Source organism: Thermobia domestica, chromosome 9 (assembly GCF_964235325.1).
Source record: "Thermobia domestica chromosome 9, izTheDome1.hap1.1, whole genome shotgun sequence".
Lineage (NCBI taxonomy): Eukaryota > Metazoa > Arthropoda > Insecta > Zygentoma > Lepismatidae > Thermobia > Thermobia domestica.
In genome coordinates, this window is record NC_137462.1 from 216,714,721 (window position 1) to 216,737,971 (window position 23,251).

Consider the following 23,251-nt stretch of genomic DNA (forward strand, 5'->3'; position numbering starts at 1 on the left):
GTTATAGCATATCAGATATCTTGATATCATCCCGGTGCTACCCCTCCTTTCCGTTTTCGACATGAACGGGTAACTTGCGACGTTTACCTTATATTGTCACGTGGTGAGTTATGTTGAGGAGCATATCTCCGGTGTTTGTGAATGGGGGCAGCTCCAATTTGGTATTTTTTCTTCTTTTGTATTTTGTGTCCTCTGGGCAAAGTTTGAGTCGGATCTGATTCTGCCTTGTTCTGTACCTTGCTTGTAAGAGTGATTTAGCTCTTTTCTTTTTGTAATTGAATAAATTAAAAAAATGTCGATATTTGTATGTGACCACTCATGTTGATAATTCTGAGTACTTACATTAAAGTTAGCAGTAGATGCACTCATTCCTCGTTTTAGCGGATAAAAACGGAGAAACATCGGTCTTATGTTGCAGATTGTCCGTATGTTCATACTAAATGTATGGTGGCTAATATCCACAATTACATTACAAAGGAAAAATGAATAATACGTCAATAGCTTATACTTGTAATCAAGCAGTATCCAGTATGATAATGTAAACAAGTGTACACTGTAAATTTGTGCTATAATACAGTAAATTAATCATTGAAATGAGTAGTTTCAAACTGAACGGCTGCTGCAAATTTTCTTCATTTTTTTAAAGGGAAGTCAGTAATATCAAGGGATGTGTAATCAGTTTCTGTCATGAAAGTTTCAGACATTTTCTGAGCATCCAAACACTGCGAAAAAACAACAACAAAAAAAAAATAAATAAATAAATAAATAAAATTAAAAAAAATAAAATACAAATAAATACAACATATGACCACGATCGAAGTTTTAAACACGTATTGCACGTTGAATAACATGAGTACAATAGTATTACACAATATACACTGTGAAAACTGAATTTTATTTGGCACTTTCCACAATTTCGTTCTAAATGTTGTTAGCTAAAGACATATCAGATGTAATAAATGTAATAAATTGAAGACATGATATTAATTTCTGAAAGGGAGCTTATTGGTGAATTTATTTGGTATTCCATAAAGCAAATACGGGACACAAAGAAAATGCTCTATTTAAGTTCTAAAGAAAATGCCCTATTTATGTTTTAATATGAGTAGCGACTGTTGTTCGTTTACGCGTATATCCACAGTCTCTTCACGCTTGCAAGCCCTGCCCTGAATGGGAATATATATAATTCTTGCTTATAATGACAAGCTAATATAGGTTGGCGCATATTTCTCTCGTCAATAATCGTTTTTAAGACATATTATTTCGCTGGCATATTATTAATCTGTTAGCAGTTATGTAAGCTGCTGCTAGTTATGTAGAATGTCGGCTGTTAGGATGTACAACAAAATACTTTGGTTTGTGTAATATTTACCTGTACCTTGGGCAGAAAGTACTCATACATATGCACTATACTTAGTAGAATGTTCATTTCATATTAACAAAAGAAGAATGTTTTTAATATATGTAAGAGATTATTATGGGATAGTTGATGCTATGGACATGTTTTATGGTTACCTAGTCAGTGAGTTTGTGTACTTAACAGTTTTAAGAAAAGGATATTATAAGTTATATCAAATAATAAACCAGTTTAACATCGTTTATAGACGTTGTCAGTTTTATTAAAAAGGTGAGATTAATGGTATTTAAATACCGAAGCTAATATTTTTATGTCAAAGAATTACTACCACTTCGGATTTTTATCTCTGCAAACGAACCAGGTTTACGACTATCATTTTGATAAGTCGTTGTAAAAATTTGGTTTACCTCACCCGGGACTTTGTAAATTCAGTTCCCGAAGAAGAAGAGTAAGGTTGAATTTACTTTTATGAATACGAACTTAACCATATTGCGAAGTGGTAAAGTAATCATAAGAAAAATGGACAACGAAGCAATGCAGCAGGAATCAAATACTAGTGACCAAGGTGAAACTAGTGTAACACCAGGTTTGTCATCAGAGGATCGACTCTTGTTAGCTTTAAAGCGACAATTCATGCAGATGTCTACCGAGATAAATAAGCAAAATGAAGAATTAAGTAGACGAATGGAACAGAAGTTTGACGAAGCTAACAAGACCATGGAACAGAAGATAGAACTGAAGTTTGACGAAGCTAACAAGACCATGGAACAGAAGATAGAACTGAAGTTTGACGAAGCTAACAAGCAAAATGAAGAATTAAGCAGACGAATGGAACAGAAGTTTGACGAAGCTAACAAGACCATGGAACAGAAGATAGAACTGAAGTTTGACGAAATGGAACAGAAGTTTGACCAAGCTAACAAGCAAAATGAAGAATTAAGTAGACGAATGGACCAAAAGTTCGACGAATCTAATAAGCAATATGAAGAATTAAGTAGACGGATAGAACAGAAATCAGATGAAACGAAACAGACAATTGTCCAGGTGGTGAACGACATATCCTCACAGTTCGAGGAAAAGTTAAAAAGGATATCCGATGATTGTCAAGAAAAGCACAATCACCAAAATCAAGAAATCTGTGCTGTAAAAAAAGATTTAGAAGTAATAGAATCTTCCGTTAAACAGCAAAAGATCCAGGTCAGCAACAACTCTAATAACATACGTGTAAATACACAGTTGTTAGCTACTATTCAGGAAGAGATTAGAACGTTACAGGCTAAAGACAACATTTACCGTAATAACCTGGGTAGTGATCGCTTTGAGTTTCCCCACTCACCAGAGACGAACTCGCCTTCGCCGGGGTCTGATGAAGATATTATACTAGAAGAAAGTTGTCCGAAGAGTACTGATGAGCGAAGCATAGATGGTGTGACGACACAGCATGTCACGGATAGGAACTATCACTCAACAAGAACAAGGAATGAGAAAAAGAAGGTAAAATTAAGTGTTAAGATGAGTGAAATTCGAGCTATGAGCAAATTCAGTGGTAAGTGTAATGAGAATGCTACTTCTTTCTTAGAGAAATTCCAAGACGAATGCAATATAATGTCAATCGATCGATCACAATATATGAAATTAATACCCCATGTATTACTCCCACCTTGTTCCTTATGGTTTAAGGCAATACGTGATCACATTAGTTCATATGAGGAATTCAAAGCGGCATTGATCGCTAATTATGAAAATGACTTTTTGCTGGCAAATAGAGATGCCACCCTTAGAAATCAACACTTCAATCCTCGATTGCACAAATCTCTTGTAGAATTTGTTGTAAATGTCTACAACGAATTAAAGGTCGTTAATCCTTTGCAATCGGAATCGAGAATAATAGCATCGATTCGAAATTTGCTTCCATTTAAATTGCAACAGATCTTATTTTCCACACAGTGTATGAGTTTCAGCCATTTATTGATGCTTGTCCAATGCTACGAAACTCAATACCATGCCATGAATCCACAATCAGGAATGGGTAAAAATAAGAATAATTCAGATCATTTGGTGCCTGTTCGGAATTTAAATATTCGGAGTGTGAATAATACAGAACCTAACCTAAGCCGAGTATACTCTAGCAATCAAAATGAGCACAATAGGCAAGGTTATGTAGGGAATCCGCATAACCTAATTAATAGTAGCAATTCAAATGTTAGACCATATAGTCAAAATAGATTTAAAAATCGACGTAATGTATAACGAAATTCCAGAAGTACTGCGAACTACGCGGATAGACGTAATGGAAGGGCAAGAGATGGCACTTCGCATCAAGATCCAGGCATTGAAGTAATTTCTGTACAGAACCATAATACGGGACCTAATCACGATTGTGCTGTACAGTGTACCTTATTGGAACCATACACGAGTATGAATTTAAACTAATCGCGGCTGATGTGGTAGGGGTTAAACCCATGTCAGCTGTGGATTCTCATGAACATTTATCTAAAAATTTAAGCGATAGTTCTTACGAACATTTATCTTCCAATTTACCTGTTCATGCTAATTATGAAAATGATCTTTCACCTGACGTCACTGTAAATAATTATTCTGAAATAGCAATTAATAGGTGTCAGTATCAATTTATACCGGTTGTAAATCGTTGTTGGTTTGAAGATGATACTGTCAATGATGGTTTTAATATTGAAGAAAATTTTGTATTTTTAAAGTCATATAGTACAGCTAAAATACCTATTAAAGTCAATGGGTTAAGTACCGAAGCTCTACTTGATACAGGAGCAAATGCCTCTCTATTATCGTATTCATTGTGGAAAGCAATTACTAGTAATTATTCGAATCCTAAGTTACAAAAGGCTGAGAATCTTATTATAGTTGATTTTACCGGTAAACATAAAAAGAGAGTAGCAGGAATTACTCGTGTGACAATATCTATTCAAGATTTTGAAATATCAATCCCTATTCTGGTGATAAAGGATCTTAACGAGAAATTAATTATAGGCTTAGATTTATTATCACAATTACGTGTCATGCTTGATTTTAAAAACCAAACGTTGACGATACCGGGTATACCTCAGGAAATTGTTCAGAAACTGCTTCCAAAATTAGATAATCTTGCTTGTCAATATAATGATATGTCTCCTATAGTGAATAATGTTTCTATTAGTGCAAAAAGTGATAAATTAAATGATCCACGATTGGAAGACAAACAAAATTTGATGAATATAAAGGACGATGTATTATTTTCTGAACATGTTAAATCTCTCGAAAGCAGCCTTGATTTTGCTGATAATACAGTAATAGCCGACTTTAAGAACATCTTATATAAACATAGAAATGTCTTTTCAGAACGTCCTGGATGCTGCAAGGATTTTGTTTATTCTTTTAAAGTTAAAACAGATAAACCCATAGTAACCAAGCCCTATATAATTCCATATAGATACAGGGAGAATGTACGTCAGCAAATAGCAAATATGTTAAGAGATGGGATCATTAGACCTTCAAGAAGTGTCCACCTTAATCCATTACATGTTGTTCCCAAGAAAAATGGTTCTCTACGTGTGGTATTAGATTTGAGACGCACTAACAGTCACATTGATCTGGAACAAGTGCGGTATCCTCCAGTAGAAGAAATCCTAGCTTCTTTACAAGGGAACACTGTATTCGGAAATCTAGATCTAGTGATGGCGTATAATCAGGTCGAGTTACATGAAGATTCAAAACCATACACAGCATTTAGTTTTGAAGGTCACTTATACGAATACAATCGTGTAGTCTTTGGGCTTATCAATGGTAATGCAGCATTAGCATCCTGCTTGAACAAAGTTCTAGGTCAAGACTTACGTAGCAACGTGATAACGTATGCTGATGACATCTTAATCATGGGGGAAAATCCACATGAATACCTGAAGTACTTAGATATAGTTTTAGACAGATTGGAAAGTTCAGGCCTTACTATCAATCTACAGAAATCCAAATTTCTGCAGAATTCTATAGAATTTCTTGGGTACCAAATTGATGCCTCTGGTTTACAATTCAGTCAATCTAAAGTTCAAGCCATAGAAGATCTACCTGCGCCAGTAAATGTGAAACAGACACGACAAATATTAGGACTCTTTAATTGGTTTCGCAAAGCCATCCCGCGATTCGCTGAGATAGCCCAGCCTTTATTTATGATCATAAAGAAAGGAGTACCATGGCAATGGGGTCCGATTCAGGAACACAGTTTTAATAAGTTGAAGGAGTGCGTAAAACGAAACATCCATTTGAATCACCCCAGATACGACGTTCCTTTCTATGTACAGTGTGACGGTTCTCAACTTGGAATCTCTGCAGTTCTCTGGCAACCTAACCCAACCATTCAGGAACCAGCTGTTATACATTGCGCTAGTCGTACTCTAAAGAAAGCAGAAAAGGGATACACCACGACAGAAATTGAACTTTTGGCTATACGTTTTGCAATACAAAAATTCGCTCCATATCTTAGCGGATGTCATTTTATAGTACTTACCGACCATAATTCATTGCGATACCTCAATAGCGTACAAGGATATAATAACAGATTACTTCGCTGGTCGTTAGATCTTCAATCTTATGATTTCGAAGTACAACACATTAAAGGGGTAGATAATGGGCCCGTAGATACCTTATCACGTCTGTTTCCTGGAGAAGAGCAACATATTTTGTCCATTAACGAATTTAAGATCTTACAGGATGAAATTGCTACCATTTCGATAGAAGATTTAAGAGAACATCAAATGAAGTATCATGAATATAAACAAATCATGGAACATTTATCTTCATGTGGCGAGGGATGTAGTTGTCCCAAACACTGGAATTCCAGATTTAAATTAAACAACGGGATTTTACTTATTAAAGATTTCAAATTCAAATCTAGGAACAGAATTTGCATTCCACCTACGTTAACAGCACGCATATTAAAGGCCTACCATGATGATTTCGGACATTTTGGGTATGTGAAGGTATGTGCCTTGGTTAATAAATCTTTTTACTGGAAGGGAATGAGAGCTCAAGTCAAAAATTATATCAATGACTGCATTGAGTGTATGCAAATTAAGCATAATTATCAGGCTATACAAAAACCAATGCTCTCAATAACACCTGAGAGACCACATTCATTTCTATCGATTGATTTATATGGACCGTTACCCAGAGCAGCTACTGGAGAAGTTTATTTGTTAACAACTATGGATATCTTTTCACGATATGTGGTAGCCTATCCCTTGCGTAAAGCAACCTCCGCTGCTATCGTGAATAAAATTCTGAATGTATATATTCCACATTGTGGCCCTATCGAGCATATATTATGCGATAACGGTTCACAATTCAAAAGTGATGTGTTTCTCAAAGCCATGAACAAGGCCAACATTAAAATTCATTTTGTGACTCCGTACCATCCAAGTAGCTCCGTGGTAGAAAATGTACATCGCAATTTTGGTATGTTGTTTCGGCACTTTTGTAAGGATAAACATGCTGAATGGATTAAGCATGTCAACCAAATTACGTACCTTTTGAACCATTCTATATCAGACACTTTAGGTGTGTCTCCTGCTAATATTCATAATGGCTCTGATTTGATTTTCCCTGTGGAACAACATTTTGATGTCAAATTGGAAGATTCGACAATTATAGATTCATCCAATCTAGTGAATATGGTAAAGATCCGAAGACATAACAAGTTTTTGAAACGTAATTCGCAAGTAGAGTCTTTGCAGGAAGGAAAATATCGGATCAAGGTCAATGACTTAGTTTTTGTTAAACAACATCCGCAAAGTAATATGTTGTTAAAGAAGATTTACAAATTTTGTGACATTTTCTCAGGTCCTTATTTATGTTTTAAGGAAATAAATCCTAAAGTTTTCAAATTGTTGAACGCTAAAACGGGGATGTCAATTGGACTTCGCAATATAGATGAGTTAAAGGTTTGGAAACCTACTCCGTATACAAAGGAAAAATGGATGCATTTAGTGAAAGAATTAGTAGCACCTGACATTCTTGCTCAAATAAATAGGAATGAAAAATAATAATAATAATAATAAAAATGTATTTATATAATAACAAAAGGATGTCTTTTGTTTCCGTAAAAATAGATTTATTTACTTACATGTGCTTATTCAAACGTAGATTGTGTTCAATTTTTGATTTTTGTTCAATTATATTTTCTTTGATTTCCATTCATCAACGATAAGTTTTCAATAACTTGAATCCTTTCTTATTAACGTGAAGGATTATAATGTAATTCATGATTAATCTAGCACAAAAATTGTTTTCATTATATTAATTTGTATTAAAACTTTATTGTTAAAAATAGGTATTGATGAAAGTGTAAGATTTGTTTAATGTATATGTAAAATGTAATGAATAGATATACAAGGTGCGATCAAAATATGATGGACATATACAATGTAAAAACACTAATGTTAACGGACCAGTGGTTCTTGAAGATAAAAGCCAAGCCTACTCATGACTTTTATATTCAGTCCCTTTGTCGAGCGACATTTTATACAACAAAATACTTTGGTTTGTGTAATATTTACCTGTACCTTGGGCAGAAAGTACTCATACATATGCACTATACTTAGTAGAATGTTCATTTCATATTAACAAAAGAAGAATGTTTTTAATATATGTAAGAGATTATTATGGGATAGTTGATGCTATGGACATGTTTTATGGTTACCTAGTCAGTGAGTTTGTGTACTTAACAGTTTTAAGAAAAGGATATTATAAGTTATATCAAATAATAAACCAGTTTAACATCGTTTATAGACGTTGTCAGTTTTATTAAAAAGGTGAGATTAATGGTATTTAAATATCGAAGCTAATATTTTTATGTCAAAGAATTACTACCACTTCGGATTTTTATCTCTGCAAACGAACCAGGTTTACGACTATCATTTTGATAAGTCGTTGTAGATGTTATTTTAAACAAGAAAAATAAAATAATTTTGTATAGTAGACGACGTCTCGTAAAACTGCTTAAGTAGTGATTCAACTAAAACAATACTCTCCTGTTATATTTAAAACTGTAAATAAATAAATAAAAATCGAAAATTTTGTGTCATTAGCTACACTTAAATATACAAATTACACGTTATTCTTCCACATAAAATGCACCATAAAACCATAATAGATGCCACCTGTTCTCTTAATGCATGAGTTCGTAATGTATGCAAGTTACATTTTAGACACAAATTAACGGAAAGTTATTTAAATAACAACATTATATTTATTTACTTTTTGAAATTCCAAAGGCTGATTCAGCTGCACCGACAAACATTTCATCATTTCAAGTTTTAAATTATATTTTGAAAATGTTACTTTACTGAGTGAGAAAAAAGATAATACTTTATTACCAAAGACATATGAATGAAAAAGATGAAGATAATCGTACGGATTATCTATAATACAGTCTATCAATTTCAAGTTCTACAGTTGGCTAGGTACGCTTGCTAGCTAAATTGTGTTTGTTCAGCATTTATTTTGTAAATTTAGAAGTTCGCGTTTACGTGGTTCAAATCTCAGTATATACTACTTTTTATTTTTTCTCCTACGATTCACTTGTATAATTAATGTTCATTTCATGTATCTATGTCACTTAATTTTATGTACATTCTTGGAAGGAATATTAAATTTTAAGTGTATATTTCGAGATCTCACTGAGACATTAGATTTCAGTGAGTCAGTGTAAAAACGTTGTGCAACGAAGCAAATTTATGATTATTATTATTATTATTATTATTATTATTATTATTATTTAACAAGAAATTTAATCTAAGTCATTTCTTTTTTTTAAACAATCCTTTATTTGTAATTTATGTTCATTACAAAACAACTGAAGTATATTGATTTAGTTAGAACGTAGGTATTTTCTAAGAACTATTTGGCTTAGCTTGGTAAGTATTTGCTTCTTTGTTACCAAATGAGTTGTGCTTTTCCTTCGTATCGACGCTAATAGATGATGCTAATATCAACGTATGTCGTTTTAACTGTCATCTGGCGAGAATTGAGAAAACTGGCACGAAGGATTCTGAGGTCCTTTATCTGCGACATTCCTGCGTAGTGAAATTCGCGTCTTCAGACTACTACCCGAAGAGTATTCAATTATGTAAATTTTTCACTTTAGTTTAACCTGTGGAATAATACTCCGTGTTCTGTGTGCGCTATTTTCAGAACACCTGATATAATATTTCATATTCAATAATAAAATACGAAGTAATACTTTCGAAAAAGTGGATACCTTTAAATATCTAGATTTAACATTAACAGCTTAAAATCATACCCGTGAAAATGTCCATTGAAAGCAGGGAATTCGTGTTATTTTTCTTTCGAACCCCTTTTATCTTCGCAAATTCTGTCGAAGAATTTGAAACGTAACATATATAAAACGTTGCTTACGACGGTTGTGTTGTATGAGTGCAAAACATGGTTGCTTACTTTGAAGGAAGAACGCAGACTGAAAGTATTTGAAAATAAAATTCTTAGGCTAGTATTTGGACCCAAAAGGGAGGGAACGAGGTAAATTTCGTAACGAGGAATTGCATAATTTATAAAGTTTACCTAACATTGTTAGTGCCATTAAGTCTGGAATGGAAGGCTCAAGTGGGCAGGGAAGGTAGCCAGAATGGAAGAAAGTAAAAACACTTTCAACTTTTTACTGGAAGTCCTATCGAAGAAAAAAAAAAAACATTAGAAATAGTGCAGATGGGAGGACAATACAAAGTAGAAACTCGATCCAGTTGGCTAAGTCCAGAAAGTCAATCAGTGGAGAGCTTTTGTGAATATGGCATTGATCCTTCGGGTACCATAACCCGTAGAGTGAGTTAGTAGTATTTAGCGTTATGCGGACACAATGAAATTGAAGGAAGTTATAAAATTAAAATTTCCGTTTTGGAAATATTTAGGGAAATATGAACGTTAGAGTGGAGGGGTTTCAAGGTCAACATATTTTATTCACATAATAATAATAATTCACGGTAGTTTAGTGTATATTGTCATTTTTTGACTACAAGGATTAGCTATCCTTTTTCTCCATGCACAACATTTCTCTCTCCCTGTTTTTCCAGTATTTCTGCTAGCAAAACATCAATATTGTAATGAAACCCTGAACTAAGAATTAAAAAATCATCATTTATACTCATAAAAATAATAATGGCAATTTGATAGGTGAAAATAGAACGAAGTTTTTTGTAATACCTCAGCTGTTGGATACCTACATAACATTAGTTTTAAAAATCACAAGGACAGTATCTGTAATCAAGAAATCGTTGGAAGCAAAATAGTCAAGAATCACCTGTAGTCAAATAACAATGCTTGTCAGTAGTAATTAACAATTCGGATAAAATCACGAAAAAGACGAAAGCAAACCTCAAGGTAAATTAAAGTTCAAAAATACTTATTTTTTACATCATTAGATAACAACAATATTTTTCAGAATATGTGATTAGGACTTTCCTAAGATTTTGTAAATTTTTATATTGGGTTTTGGCAAAGTAAAAAGGAAAAATAATTAAGGCAAACAAGGACAATAGTCCATATAAAATGACCAAGTTTGCAACTAAAAAATCATTCTGCATTCTGGGTTCTGCACCCAGCATCGCAATGGAAAGGTCTATAAGAAATTACAAATACCGCAAGGGAGAACATTGTTTGGTGAAAACCAAGCGAAATATGCAATAAGGTAAAGTATGATTGCAGAGAACTTTAACTATCTATTTTGCATGTAACATGATATTAGGAGGTCTCTGAAAGTGACAGGCAAAATTTTAATACTTAAATATTTCGCTCATTTCTATTATAATTGACTTAGCGTTGAGTGAATTTATAAGGTGTTTATTATGCAGTTACGATAACATACTATGTCTGGCGTTGAACTCAATACTTTTGAACGTTCACAGATGAATAATTAAATTATCACAAAAAATAGCCAATTTATTATCATTGTAAGCTAATTGGGTCACCAATAAAATATTGTCATTTGTGACAATAAGAGATTGCAACCCTTCGTTTAATTTCACACTTTAATTGAGGTACAAATTCGCTATTCCTTTTGTAATTGATATAACACAATTTATTTAGATCTTTATTTTCTTTAATATTTTAATTTTTTGGCTGTAATATATCTTTATTAATGCAGGTCAGTATTTAATATTCTAATATAGACTTTTATATAAACTTTATGTACAAATTTTTGCACATATGTATATAAACAAATACCTGTTTACTAATGCTACAAATGTATATATATATATATATATATATATATATATATATATATATATATATATATATATATATATATATATATATATATATATATATATATATATATACAGTATAATACTTGTTTATTGTAACCTAAAACATTGAAAAATGGCAATACTTCGGAACTGTTCAAAAGTGTTTTTGAGAATCGAGGGATTTCAAGTACAATATTTTTAGTCTAAGCCTAACAACACAATAGGTAAATCTAGCAAATCTTAAAACTTTTACACTGATGAAAGCAGCAAAACAAAATGAAAAACAAACAATGAAAAATATTTGAATGAACATAAAATGGTAACATTAAATAAAAACATAATGGAATAAATGAAGGGTAAGGGGAAAAAACAAGGAATGTCCATACATGTGCTTTACCGGGTGCTTTGTCCTATCTGTTGGTGACTCTTGGTACTATTTGATTGTATATGCCATGCACGCGTAGATGTAGAAATATCCATGTAAAAAGGGACAAAAGATTTAATAACCCTATTCTTTGTACGTGATTTCCAATATTAAAATGCCGTTTTCTCAAAAATGTAATTTTGTGACATTCCTTCTTTTTTCCCCTTACCCTTCAAATATATTTTTACAGTAGGAATACTTCTTCCAGTTCTCTGCCTTTAGATATGGTACCCTGTATTGAGGCGACATTGCCTCTTAGAACTACCATACTTATTGTTTGTATGAGGAAGATGCTTGCTTTGTCATCACCAGATAACTGCGTGATCCGTCTGCCTATTTCTTTTATAAAGCTAATACCTTCTCTGCCCCATGAACCACTACATTCAATAGCGATAGTTACAAAATTATATTTCTCCGCAAGATTACTGTATTTTCTTCTTTTTTCCGTTTCATTTCGGCTGGTTATATTTCCCGCCTAAATCGAAGAAAAGGGGAGATTGGAAGGAGCCAACGTATCTGAACATGTAAAGTCCCAAATTAGCGTTTTACCACGGTAACAGAGTCACCCCATCTGGTCTTTTTCCATCTGTTCTGCTACACCCAATGGGTTCTCTTATTGCAGGTATGCCGGCTGAGATTAGTGTTCTCATTATAATGGCATTAACATTTGAGTGGCGAGAATGTCTACCTGCGCTTTTGGAACATGAAAGGCCATGTAAACCTTTTTTATTTACTTCTCTCTTACGTGCTTGACCTTTGTGATCTTCTGCACATCTGCCCCTAGACGTAACGCAATGGCTATTCGGAAGCATTCATTACTTAAGTGAAGGCCGAGCGTGGGCGAAGGTAGGGCTTTGAGCCAAGTACCTGCTTCTAAGGAGGAAGAGATTTTTCTGGCTTTGTCTTCTAAGTTGTCTACCGACTGGAGTAAAAAGGAGAGGTGTGATTTAATGATAGGCATATCCCACGGGATTTGTTTTGATCTGGAGTTGATTTCGGGTAATTCTAAGTCTACTAATATTTTTTGGCTTACGGTGCAATATTTGGTAATTGTCGCATGTTACGTTTAGTCACTTCTTCCAATCGACGTCGACTTTGCTTTCTACTTCCCGTGCTTTTCTCAGATGCAAGGACTATAAACGTTTTAACGAGATTTGGAAGGCAAAATTCGATTAAATACCATTGCCCAAATCGTTCCGTCATTTCTAGCAATGAAGATCGATGGCCTCATTACAGCAATTCATCATTTGCAGATTACTTTTTGTGTGTGTGTGAAGGGCGGAGTATCCACTCGTACAATAACGAATAGATAATTAATCGTGAAAGAGACTGACTTTCAAGTCTACACAGGATCATTTACAGTAAATTGTGGAAGTGTATTTTCATAGGTAACAGCAGAGTAAAGTGACAATAGACTTGATGTTATTGTTGGCTGTATATTTTACTTTTAGTAGTTGGAAAGAATTTAGAACATAATGAAATCATCTTTAATATGACCCGAAAACCGATAGCTGGTGTTCTAGAATTATCTTCAAAATCGTAGCTTCGCTTTTGTATGGAAAAACGTATAAGAAATTAGCATAACGCTGGTACGTGTAAAGTGATAAAGTTGAACAAAAAGTAAGTGCAAAATTAAGACTATATTGTATTTATGTTAAACGTATAAAACCGTTTTTAAAAAATGTTTGGAGTACTAACAAATTGTACCAGTTTAAAAATGTACCTCATGAAAATATACAATATACTGAAAACAATTCAAAGATGCCTACCGCTAAAGCACTATATTGAAGTTTTTGTAAAATTCAAATACCTTAATAGAAACCTCGAAAACAATTTATTTTAATATGTTTATCAAGTTTTTAAGGATATTTAAACTGTTGAATGTCTTCTGTTGCAAAATTGTGTTAACTGCCAGTTTCGAAATAAGTGTCCGGGTGAATAGTAGATTGCGGCAAAAACCTACAAATAGTTAGTAATAAGAGTTTCAGTATTTCTCTGTTGTCAATCTTCCGTTGTTGGTTCTAAAAAAAAAAAAAAAAAAAAAAAAAAAAGTAAGCTCTTTTTTCATAGTTTTATTTCCACTTCTCATAAACCTATCGTTCAGTGTCATAGCACGATAGGTGCCAAGCCTCTCATAATTCTTTTGAATATTATACTGCTGCATAATACTATTAGCACTTAATTAATAACTGATGTAAATTGAAAGTCTACAGGGTCGTGTCAGTTGGAATTAGAGGTGGGGAAGGACAACGATCAAACAGATTTCTAGAAGAAAGCTGCAATTATCAGAACTGGGTAAACAGTAATCATTTGTATTAGATCTCTGTTTCAGCCTGTCTTTTTTTTTTTTTTTTTTTTTTTCCAACCTATTCCAGCTTATGTTTTAAAATAGAAAGAACAAATATAGCTTTTTAGTTTTGTATTAATTGATTATGTATTATTTTAGCAGAAGTCAGAAGTTGAAGGTACTGATAAAGGTTCCTCAGACGATGAAGACTCATCAGCGGAAGAATCAATGAATATTCTGGTAGATCCATCAGCACTGTTGCAAATAGAAATGCAAGATTAATTTGTGGTGGTGAGTGAACAGTATTCATTTTACAGTCAAATTCAGAACTGTTTCCAGAAATGGAGTGCATGGCATGTCTAGTAAGTCAATATGACAAGTACAAATAATTTCTTTACTTTTGAATTGTGAAAATAAAATAATAACTGCTCATAACCATTTGTTCACAAGAATAATTAAATATTCTCTGTTGCAGGTTTTATTGAAAAGTATCGGTAAATTTCAGGGAATACAGGTTTCAGTGGTAGAGCGCTTACCTGTGGTGCGATCCCTGGCCAAATAACTTTGTAGTGAACAACCGTGTCCGTAGGTTTTCTCGGAGTACCCTCCCACATTATCATTTCCATCATTCAATTGCTTTAATCATCTGTCTCCCTTGGTCTAAAAGGCATATTCGTCGGACGTTAAACCAAAAAGATCTTATTTCATTTTATCGGTAAATTCAGTTCGAATCGCCGTTATATTGTGATGCTTTCGGTGTTACCAATGCAAACAATTACATTATTGTATTGTAACAAAATAAAGTAACCTGTATAAAAACTGTGATGTAATTATAAGGAGTCATTTTTCTTATTTTAAAATACATTATTTTTCATGTATAATGTTCAAATTGATTTTGCAACTAAACATTGAAGTGTATTCTATTTTACCCGGTTCCTAGATAAGGTACAAATTATATATATATATATATATATATATATATATATATATATATATATATATATATATACCAAAAAAAATAGTTTTCTGAATATACGTACGAGCATAAATTTTCATAAATTTTCTTGTCAACAATGAATAAGGAAGTAATTTCGGGTAATGTTTGGTATATGATGCCGGCTAATAACAGGAACAGCACGAAATTCCAAATATCACATTTGAACATTGTTATTATTCTATAAGGCAGGCAGGAGAAGGGCTATACCCCGTCTTCCTGGTGTGGTACCTTTTCGACCGTCAATTGGCAAAGAATTTGTCGATTTAATGTCTTTGCTTTCAAAACCGAATAACTGCACGAACATCGTAGTTGGCTGCAGGGTTTAAAAAAAAGAACGTTTTTTTCGTTTAAAACGTTTCTAACGTTTAAAACAAAGTACTGATAGATACCTACTTCATTGCTTCACGTAACAATTTTTATGGGGGATAGATTCATAAAAATTGTTACGTGAAGCAATGAAGTAGGCCACTACATGATAATATCGTGTATTTGTACTTCTTGCTTATATGGGGGAGCAGGGAGGGGGCAAAGTTTTTGAAGTTTTTTTTTGACGTAAATTACATTTATTTTTACAACAAACATCAATAGCTCAGTCCTTAATTAAGCTAGAAAGATGATTTGGTACCAAAGTATTTTTGAGGGAGGAAGCTTTCCGTCAGTTGCATTTTATGTATATAGGGGGTATGTATGTACGGCCGAGAGAGGGAGGATGAAGTTTTTAAATTTTTCAGGTTTTGGCGGGTATTCCTCCCCCCTTTGTGGTACATCCATAAAAATTGATATGTGAAGCAATGAAGTAGTCCGCTACATGATAGTAACCTGTATGTGTACTTAGAGAGGAAGTGGGGGTCAAATTTGGTTAATTTACATTTATTTTCGGGACGGTCCCATATAACACAAGATATATTTCACTGAAGTGATCTAGAAGCATAATTCTTGTTCGTATACATGATGTGTGCAGCAAAAATGATTTGCATATGGACGTGGTACTATAGTGGGGGAGGGGAGAGAATGTCTAATTCAATGAATGTTTTTCTGCGCATATTTTTTTAAAATATTTCCTACATAAAACGAATTCATTACGCAATGGCCATTTCTTATATTATTGTCACAAGTATGTGGCCTACACATTAGCATCATTTTGTCAGCGTAGGGTGACTGCAAAGGTTGCCAGGGCCCCGTAAAGTCAATATTTTCATATTTTTAATGATTTTTTGTCTGTTCTTTTTCTACGAATACGGCGGGAATTTCACAAATGTTACCTCGTTGAAATTTGTGGTCTATAAGCTTCCCAATGGTGTATAGCTCATGACTGTGATAATTAGGGGGATCACCAGAGCCCCGAGCGTGAGTCTACCATTTTATTAAAATCCCTGGCGGGTGTCTAGAGTTAATTGTGTTATGCCGTAGACACTAATCATTATTAGCTACCCATGTTGCAGATAGAGATGTATCTTGAAAATTGTTTAGTTAAAATATGTCATTTGCTCCTTGTAGGCTAGTCACTGCTCTTTTCTATGAGTTGTATTGTATTTGTTAGAGCATTTCTTCTAGCTTATGATGTGAGAACTGTTCATTATTATGGAAATGATAATGATAAAAAAATACTCAAGTTTTAAATTTGTGAATTTGGATCTTAGAATAGTGTATAGTGTGTTTAACCTCCGTTATTCTTGGAAATTAAGAAATGTTCAAATGCTTTACTTGAATTTCTGTTGGTTTAGTTATACACACACTGATGTGCAGAATTTCGTTCAGTAATTGCTGTTACAATAAGAATATAACTCTGCTTGTAATTTACTCCATGCACAAATCCTGCGGAGGATGGGTTGTTTGTTAGAAAATTAAATTAGCTTCTTCAATCTGATAATTTAGTTGTTTTAAACATATCCAACCACCATCGAAAAAAAAAAAAACAAAAAAAACGTTTAAAACAATTTGTTTAAAACGTTTAAAACAAACTGAATAAAACAACAGACCTCGTTTTAAACACTTGTTTTAAACATTTTGTTTTAAACATATCAACCCTGGTTGGCTGTGAGCTCCTTTACGAACGACTCCTAAGTCAAAATTGAGTATCCTACCGAGGTGCGCGCAAGCTTGTTTGGGAGGAGGAAACAACAAACACAACAATGTTGCCAGAAGCCGCACGCAGTTTACCTGCGTCTCCAGCGCTTTGAAGTCCTTACTTTTGTGATTACCCTTGTAGTTGGTTAATTTTTTTCTTTTTTTTGAAGAACGTTCAAACGAGTTTACTTTATTTTAATTAGAAGTTTCATTTGTCAGTTTTTTTTACACCGTTGGTGTTGAGCTAAGAAGTGAAGAAATTTTGTTTTGTTCATAGATGAAAACTACAATAGATATATATAGCGTAACGTTCTTTTCTTTTACAGTGTTACAAGGAATTCCAGCAAGTACATACCACAGAGCATTAACACCTCCGAAACAGCTTTTTGTTCGTTAATACAAAGGAGAGATGTAGAAGTCTGTTACGTGTTGGAATCTGCTATCAATATTATCTTCAGCTGTGATATTGAAAAGAGAAGGGGATAACTCTGAAAAAAAAAGAAGTATCCATTAAGTACAGTAATTTTATTGTTAAATTGTAGGTAAGACATAGAAAATGTCTCCTAGAATTATTATATGTCAAAAATACAATAGATTCTCAGGTCTGCACACTTAATTCTAAGAATTTGTAACGTAGGTATAATTTTTCGTCGTTTCACAGTTGTCATGTCTACAAGTATGAGGGAGTGATGAAAATTTTCCAGCTCGTCTCAGTAAAAATAAAACGAAATAAATAAAACAAAAGAAAAAAAGAAAAATGAAACCCTTATGTTATTTCACATCTGCCATCATATCAAGGCATTTCGAGACTGCGTTGTTTATTTTTTGAACGTCTCTTTAAAAAAAAGTTATCCTTGTGGTTGCAACTAATCACTTGTGTGCCGCATTATTTACTTTTCAGCAATCCCAAATATTTTTTCATATATATTTCGCGAGATTAGGAAATACACGCTAGTCAGGAGATACCAAATAAAGTGAATATGATGGATGGGGTATCAACTGAAACCACAGAGATAATATGTTTTTCGTATCCTTTCGTCTGCTATAAGCAAGACATTTTCCTGCAAAATAAGATTTCTGAGGACTTCAGTCTGCGTTTTTTTTTTTTTTTTTTTTTTTTTTAATTAAATCTAGTATTTAGCATTCACGGTAGAATCTTGTTGATAGTCCGTCAGATATATATGCCTTTCTTATCCTGTCTAGCCATGCACTCCCTTAAAAACTGGACAGTATTTTCTATGCTGGTTTAACACGAAACTTGGAGACCAATAAGTTTCGCATACTTAGCTTTGTTTCTTTGTTCCTGAATCATAGAAACATACAAAGTTTTCGTCAGTAGCTTACTTTCGTTCTCTGTTTTGGCAAAAACCCTCCAAATTATTAGCTATATTTTAATACCTTTTCGTCTTAAAGGTCAGGGTGTATTTTGCATGAACTTTCCTCATTTGCAACTTCACTGAACAATGTTTCCGTTTATTGAGTTGGCAATACTGCGATTCATCAGTAATCATATTTGGATGGCGAACAACTTCAGAAACAGTAATAAAGTTTCCCTTACTGCATAGCCATCTTCTGCTCTCAAGTATTTTAAATTTGGTCATTAATTCTTTTAGTTTCACCTGTCAGGTCTTATGGTCACCTAAATTTTGAGGCATCTCATTACAGATCTCCTTTGTAGTGTTTCCCTCCATGAACAAAAACTTTATTATGGCCCGCTAGACCCTTGCATGAATATAGCTCCAGTTCTGCCATATTTATGTCTTGAAACAAAAATATTATTGTCATTAGATAAATACTATTTTTAATACTGTTCGTGTAGATGAAAATTTTACTTCCAAGACATTTCAGCTACTTGTTGTTTTTATTTTCTTTCTGTGGGGAGCTAGAATCTTCTCAGTACATCTTTGAATAAAAGAATGTTTTGATGTTTATTTAAGAAACAAATGTAACTTCAATAGTTCCTAATAATTGGTATTAAGAATGTAAAGAAATTTTTTTACAAATGCAAGAAAAAGATTTAGACTTCCTTTCTTTCTTAATGAAATAAGCTTCCAATAGAATATCCTTTGAATTCAGTTCACTGCCGTCATTTCTTAACGGTAAATGAAACATCTGACAAGATATAGTGCATTCAAGTTAATGAGATACTGAAAAATAGAAAATATGTTGCATTATTTACAATGCACTTATATATGTTAAAATATTATATTTAAGAAATCTGAGACGTTGTCTGAAAATTGAAGCATTTATTCCTCTGTCATGAATGAGTCAACATTTGTTTTAACTTATTACACTTCTTGAAGACTGTTTTGTTAAACTAATTTTTAGTTTTAATATATATATATATATATATTGAAAAGAAAATCACTGCATTATTCCTTTCAGTTTGCAGTTTCAGTTTGGTTGTAGAACGAAAGTGACAGTGAGGCAGTTAATTTGTAATTAAATTTCATAACCGTAAAGATTACGAGAAATGGGTGCTAGTATAACATAAAGTATTTTATTAATCATACGCCTTGAAAAACATTTGATTGGAAAACATAGGAAGTAAGATATTAACGGTAACTCAGCCTGAGAGGCAAAAGATGAGAGTAATTATATGGTAATATACATTGATTCAAAGGTAATAATTGTAATGCAGATCAGGATTCTATTTTTTTAATAATTGTTCTTTTTTTTCTTATGTAATTCATATCATGCGTTATTTATATATTATTTTTTTTTACTCAAATGATTATACAGAAATATATCTGAAAGATTACAGTACCCAGTGAATCTGTTAATAAATCAATAATATTATAGATTAATTTCCGAGCGAGCTGAAAACAGAGAAGTAAAAAAACAAATTTTGCATAAAGTAAGTGATTCTGTCTGACAAAGTAGGAAATAATAGTGGTAAACTATTTTAGGGTCATTTAGTATTATACCGTTTAGAAGCAAGTTAGAACTAAACACAAGGAAGTATATATCTAAGGCAGGGCGCAAAATTTCAGGTCGACATTGGCAACCAAAACAAGAGCTGGCGACCAGTGTTCAGTAGGAATGGTTTCTCCTAAACTCTCAAGGCTGCGCAGTTTCTGTTTCGCACAAATAATTGTCACGGAGTGAAAGAAAACACGGAATGTGAAGTCTTCAGAACTGACATGGAAACTCTTTGTCAAACCAAAGGGGGGGGGGGGGGGGCTCTCATAATTTGTTCGTGAGAGATACTGGCGACCATCATTTTTAGATTGACGAGTGCGTCTGTCTTCGAAATTTTGCGTCCTGATCTAAGGTACCAAATGTATATCTGATTGACCTAGAGAATGGGATCTGGAGGGGAGATTAAAAATCATGTTTTTCAATTTGATGTTTTAATCATTTCATAAGTTTTTGCTGTAGCAGTGTTTAATGATAGACGAAATTTATTGCTTTACTCTCTCACATTAGTATTAAAGAGTGAGGTCAAATATAATGAAATAAGAAACTTGTTCTTAGTTTTGTATAAAGCGAGGACGGAGAATGAACATACATAAAATTCGAATGGGTCATATTTAAAAAGTAAATATAAAGACCCAAATTACAGCAAATTCTATAGTGAATTACAGCAAGAAATAGCCAATTATTAAAGATGATCCATAGCGTGTCTTCCGCAGAGCAGAAAATGTGTCAGTGACCCTGGATGAGTTTCCTTTATTTACTTACTGGGAGGTGTTGGTGGGTAAGATGATCAACACTATTTAGAAAGTACGACTATAAAATGTAGTTCGTTTAAGAACTTGTATAGATGAGATAATTTCATATGCTTTTAATACTCATTATCTTCTGCTCCAAAGAGGCAGTTACCATATATTAACTTTTTTTTTTTTTTTTTTTTCGTTGTCAGTAGAACACAGTGACGCGTCTAAAATAGCCTGTCTTACGAGGAAACATTATCCTTACTAAGATTCATTCACCCTTGTTTAGTTATAGAAGTTTTATTCTGTGATCCATCTTAGCAACAGGTTCTTCAGGTTGGTGAAATAGAATTTCTTATAGTTACTTGTAAAATGATCCTTTTTAAACCACGACAGGAAGTAAAGCCTTAGTTTATGAGTATGGTAATCCATGTATAATCATGTTAGTCACGAGGTCATATAAGAACGGTAGCATCTATAAACTATATTATAGTAATAGCAGCTTTAAACTACCACTTTTACTCGTATGAATCCTTACAAAACACGTTGTCAATTTTTTTCATTACTTAAGTTGTTAACATTTCTGCTTTTGGTGCAGGAAACCTAGATTCGATTTCCAATGGTAGCTCGTAATTCGGGTTTCACGGTAAGCTGAGGTCCCAGGGAATTCTTCTTAAAGCCTTTGTGCTGAAAAGGGACGGTAAACACCACCAACAACCGCTGACAGTGTTACTACTATTTATCCAATTCTCATCCTTGATGAGAGTCGCATCTCTATCTAGCTGTGAGTTAGCCACAAAATTATAATTCCACCAATACTACAATAATGTAATACACGGTTTAGTTATTCAAGCTAAAGGAGTCCAAACCATGTTAATCGTTGAACCGTAATTGAAACTGATAGTTGTTTTTTCGAGTGAGTGAGTGGTTATAAAAAATAACCGAACAGTGTTCTACAAAGTCTACGCAGAGTTAAGAGCAAAATACTACATGCAGTAGCATCTCGTAGTATTTTTGAACGGCGGTGTCATTTATATAAAAGGTCCTGAGTTCTTCCTAAAATTAGCTTTACTATGATCTTCCAAGTCATAAAATGCATGTGTTTATATCAGCAATAATTATATCAAACGTTACTATTTTAAAATGAAACTTTTCCTCGAAAACTATCAAGAACAAACTTAACAAAAAATGAATTATCGTACACGCAGTATTTTCGGGGACAAATTGTTCAATTTGCATTTTTCTTTCGTAAGTTATGTATTTAGAGAATGTTCTTCCTGGCAAAACTACAGCTAAGATTTTCATTTAACTCAGGAAGAAATACTGGGTATATGTGTATATATAATTATCAGTGAAATTTCTTAATGAGTGTAATATAATAATCGTTTAGATTGTGTGTACATATATATATACGTTTATACATCATTTCACAATCATTGTAAATACCTATTGTCATTATTTGTTTTTCATAAGAATGATTGTGTAATGTACGCATGCGATTGTACGTATGTATGTAATAGTTTAATAGGAAGTTATAATAGCTTCTGAATAATTTGTACAAATCAATTTCTTGTATTTATTATATTTTACTAATGTATTCATGTAATGATAAGATGTAGTCGTAGTGCGTTAACTTCATGAAAAGTGCAGAATCCTAGTGATAGTAGTACATGATCGAAGTGAGTTGTTTGAAGTGAATTTTTTAATTTATATATATTTTTTGTTCTTTAGTGAAATTGTCTTATGTGCTTTTATTGTTTATAGAAAAACGAAAATTAGTAAGCGTGCGAGTAGTCTGTGCTTTATATTTTTTTAGATCCCGCCTTCTAAATGCAGCTAGAGAAATAAAATTATCGAAGTAATTTTTTGTAGTAATTCTTCCAGTAGATTTTGGAGATTCCTTTATTATCCTGGTCATCACACAAATGACTTAAAAATGTAAATAGCCAATCTTTGTTCATTTCCGATTCCTGAATATGAAAATAATAATAATGGATGTGCATGTGTATCTGAAAATAATCTATATAAAAGTACTCAGGCCTACAGAATTATGTAAGTAGTCAATTGGATAACACTACTTTCCAAACTATATCCAAACTATGTCTGCAAATATCTCATATAGCACCATATTCTCAAATGCTTATTCCCACAGTGTCCACGTATAGGGGCTGATTTAAAGGTAGTCGTCTGTCAGTGAA

At 33.1% G+C, this 23,251-nt stretch overlaps 1 protein-coding gene across 4 annotated transcripts in view; it reads left to right on the top strand.

The window, feature by feature from the left end:
• The window catches only part of LOC145660596 (uncharacterized), a 71,789-nt gene extending 48,874 nt beyond the window's left edge, over window positions 1-22,915 (top strand). For 2 of the 4 annotated variants that reach the window (XM_081725855.1, XM_081725853.1), the window contains exons 8-9: window positions 14,493-14,624; window positions 17,724-22,915. In XM_081725855.1, coding sequence (XP_081581981.1) covers window positions 14,493-14,615 — 123 coding nt within the window. In that variant the 3' untranslated portion in view covers window positions 14,616-14,624; window positions 17,724-22,915. Of the gene's footprint in view, window positions 1-14,492; window positions 14,696-17,723 lie in introns of all 4 variants that reach the window. The other 2 variants (XR_014126839.1, XM_081725854.1) reach the window with 2 other exon arrangements.
• Window positions 22,916-23,251: the final 336 nt, after the last annotated feature.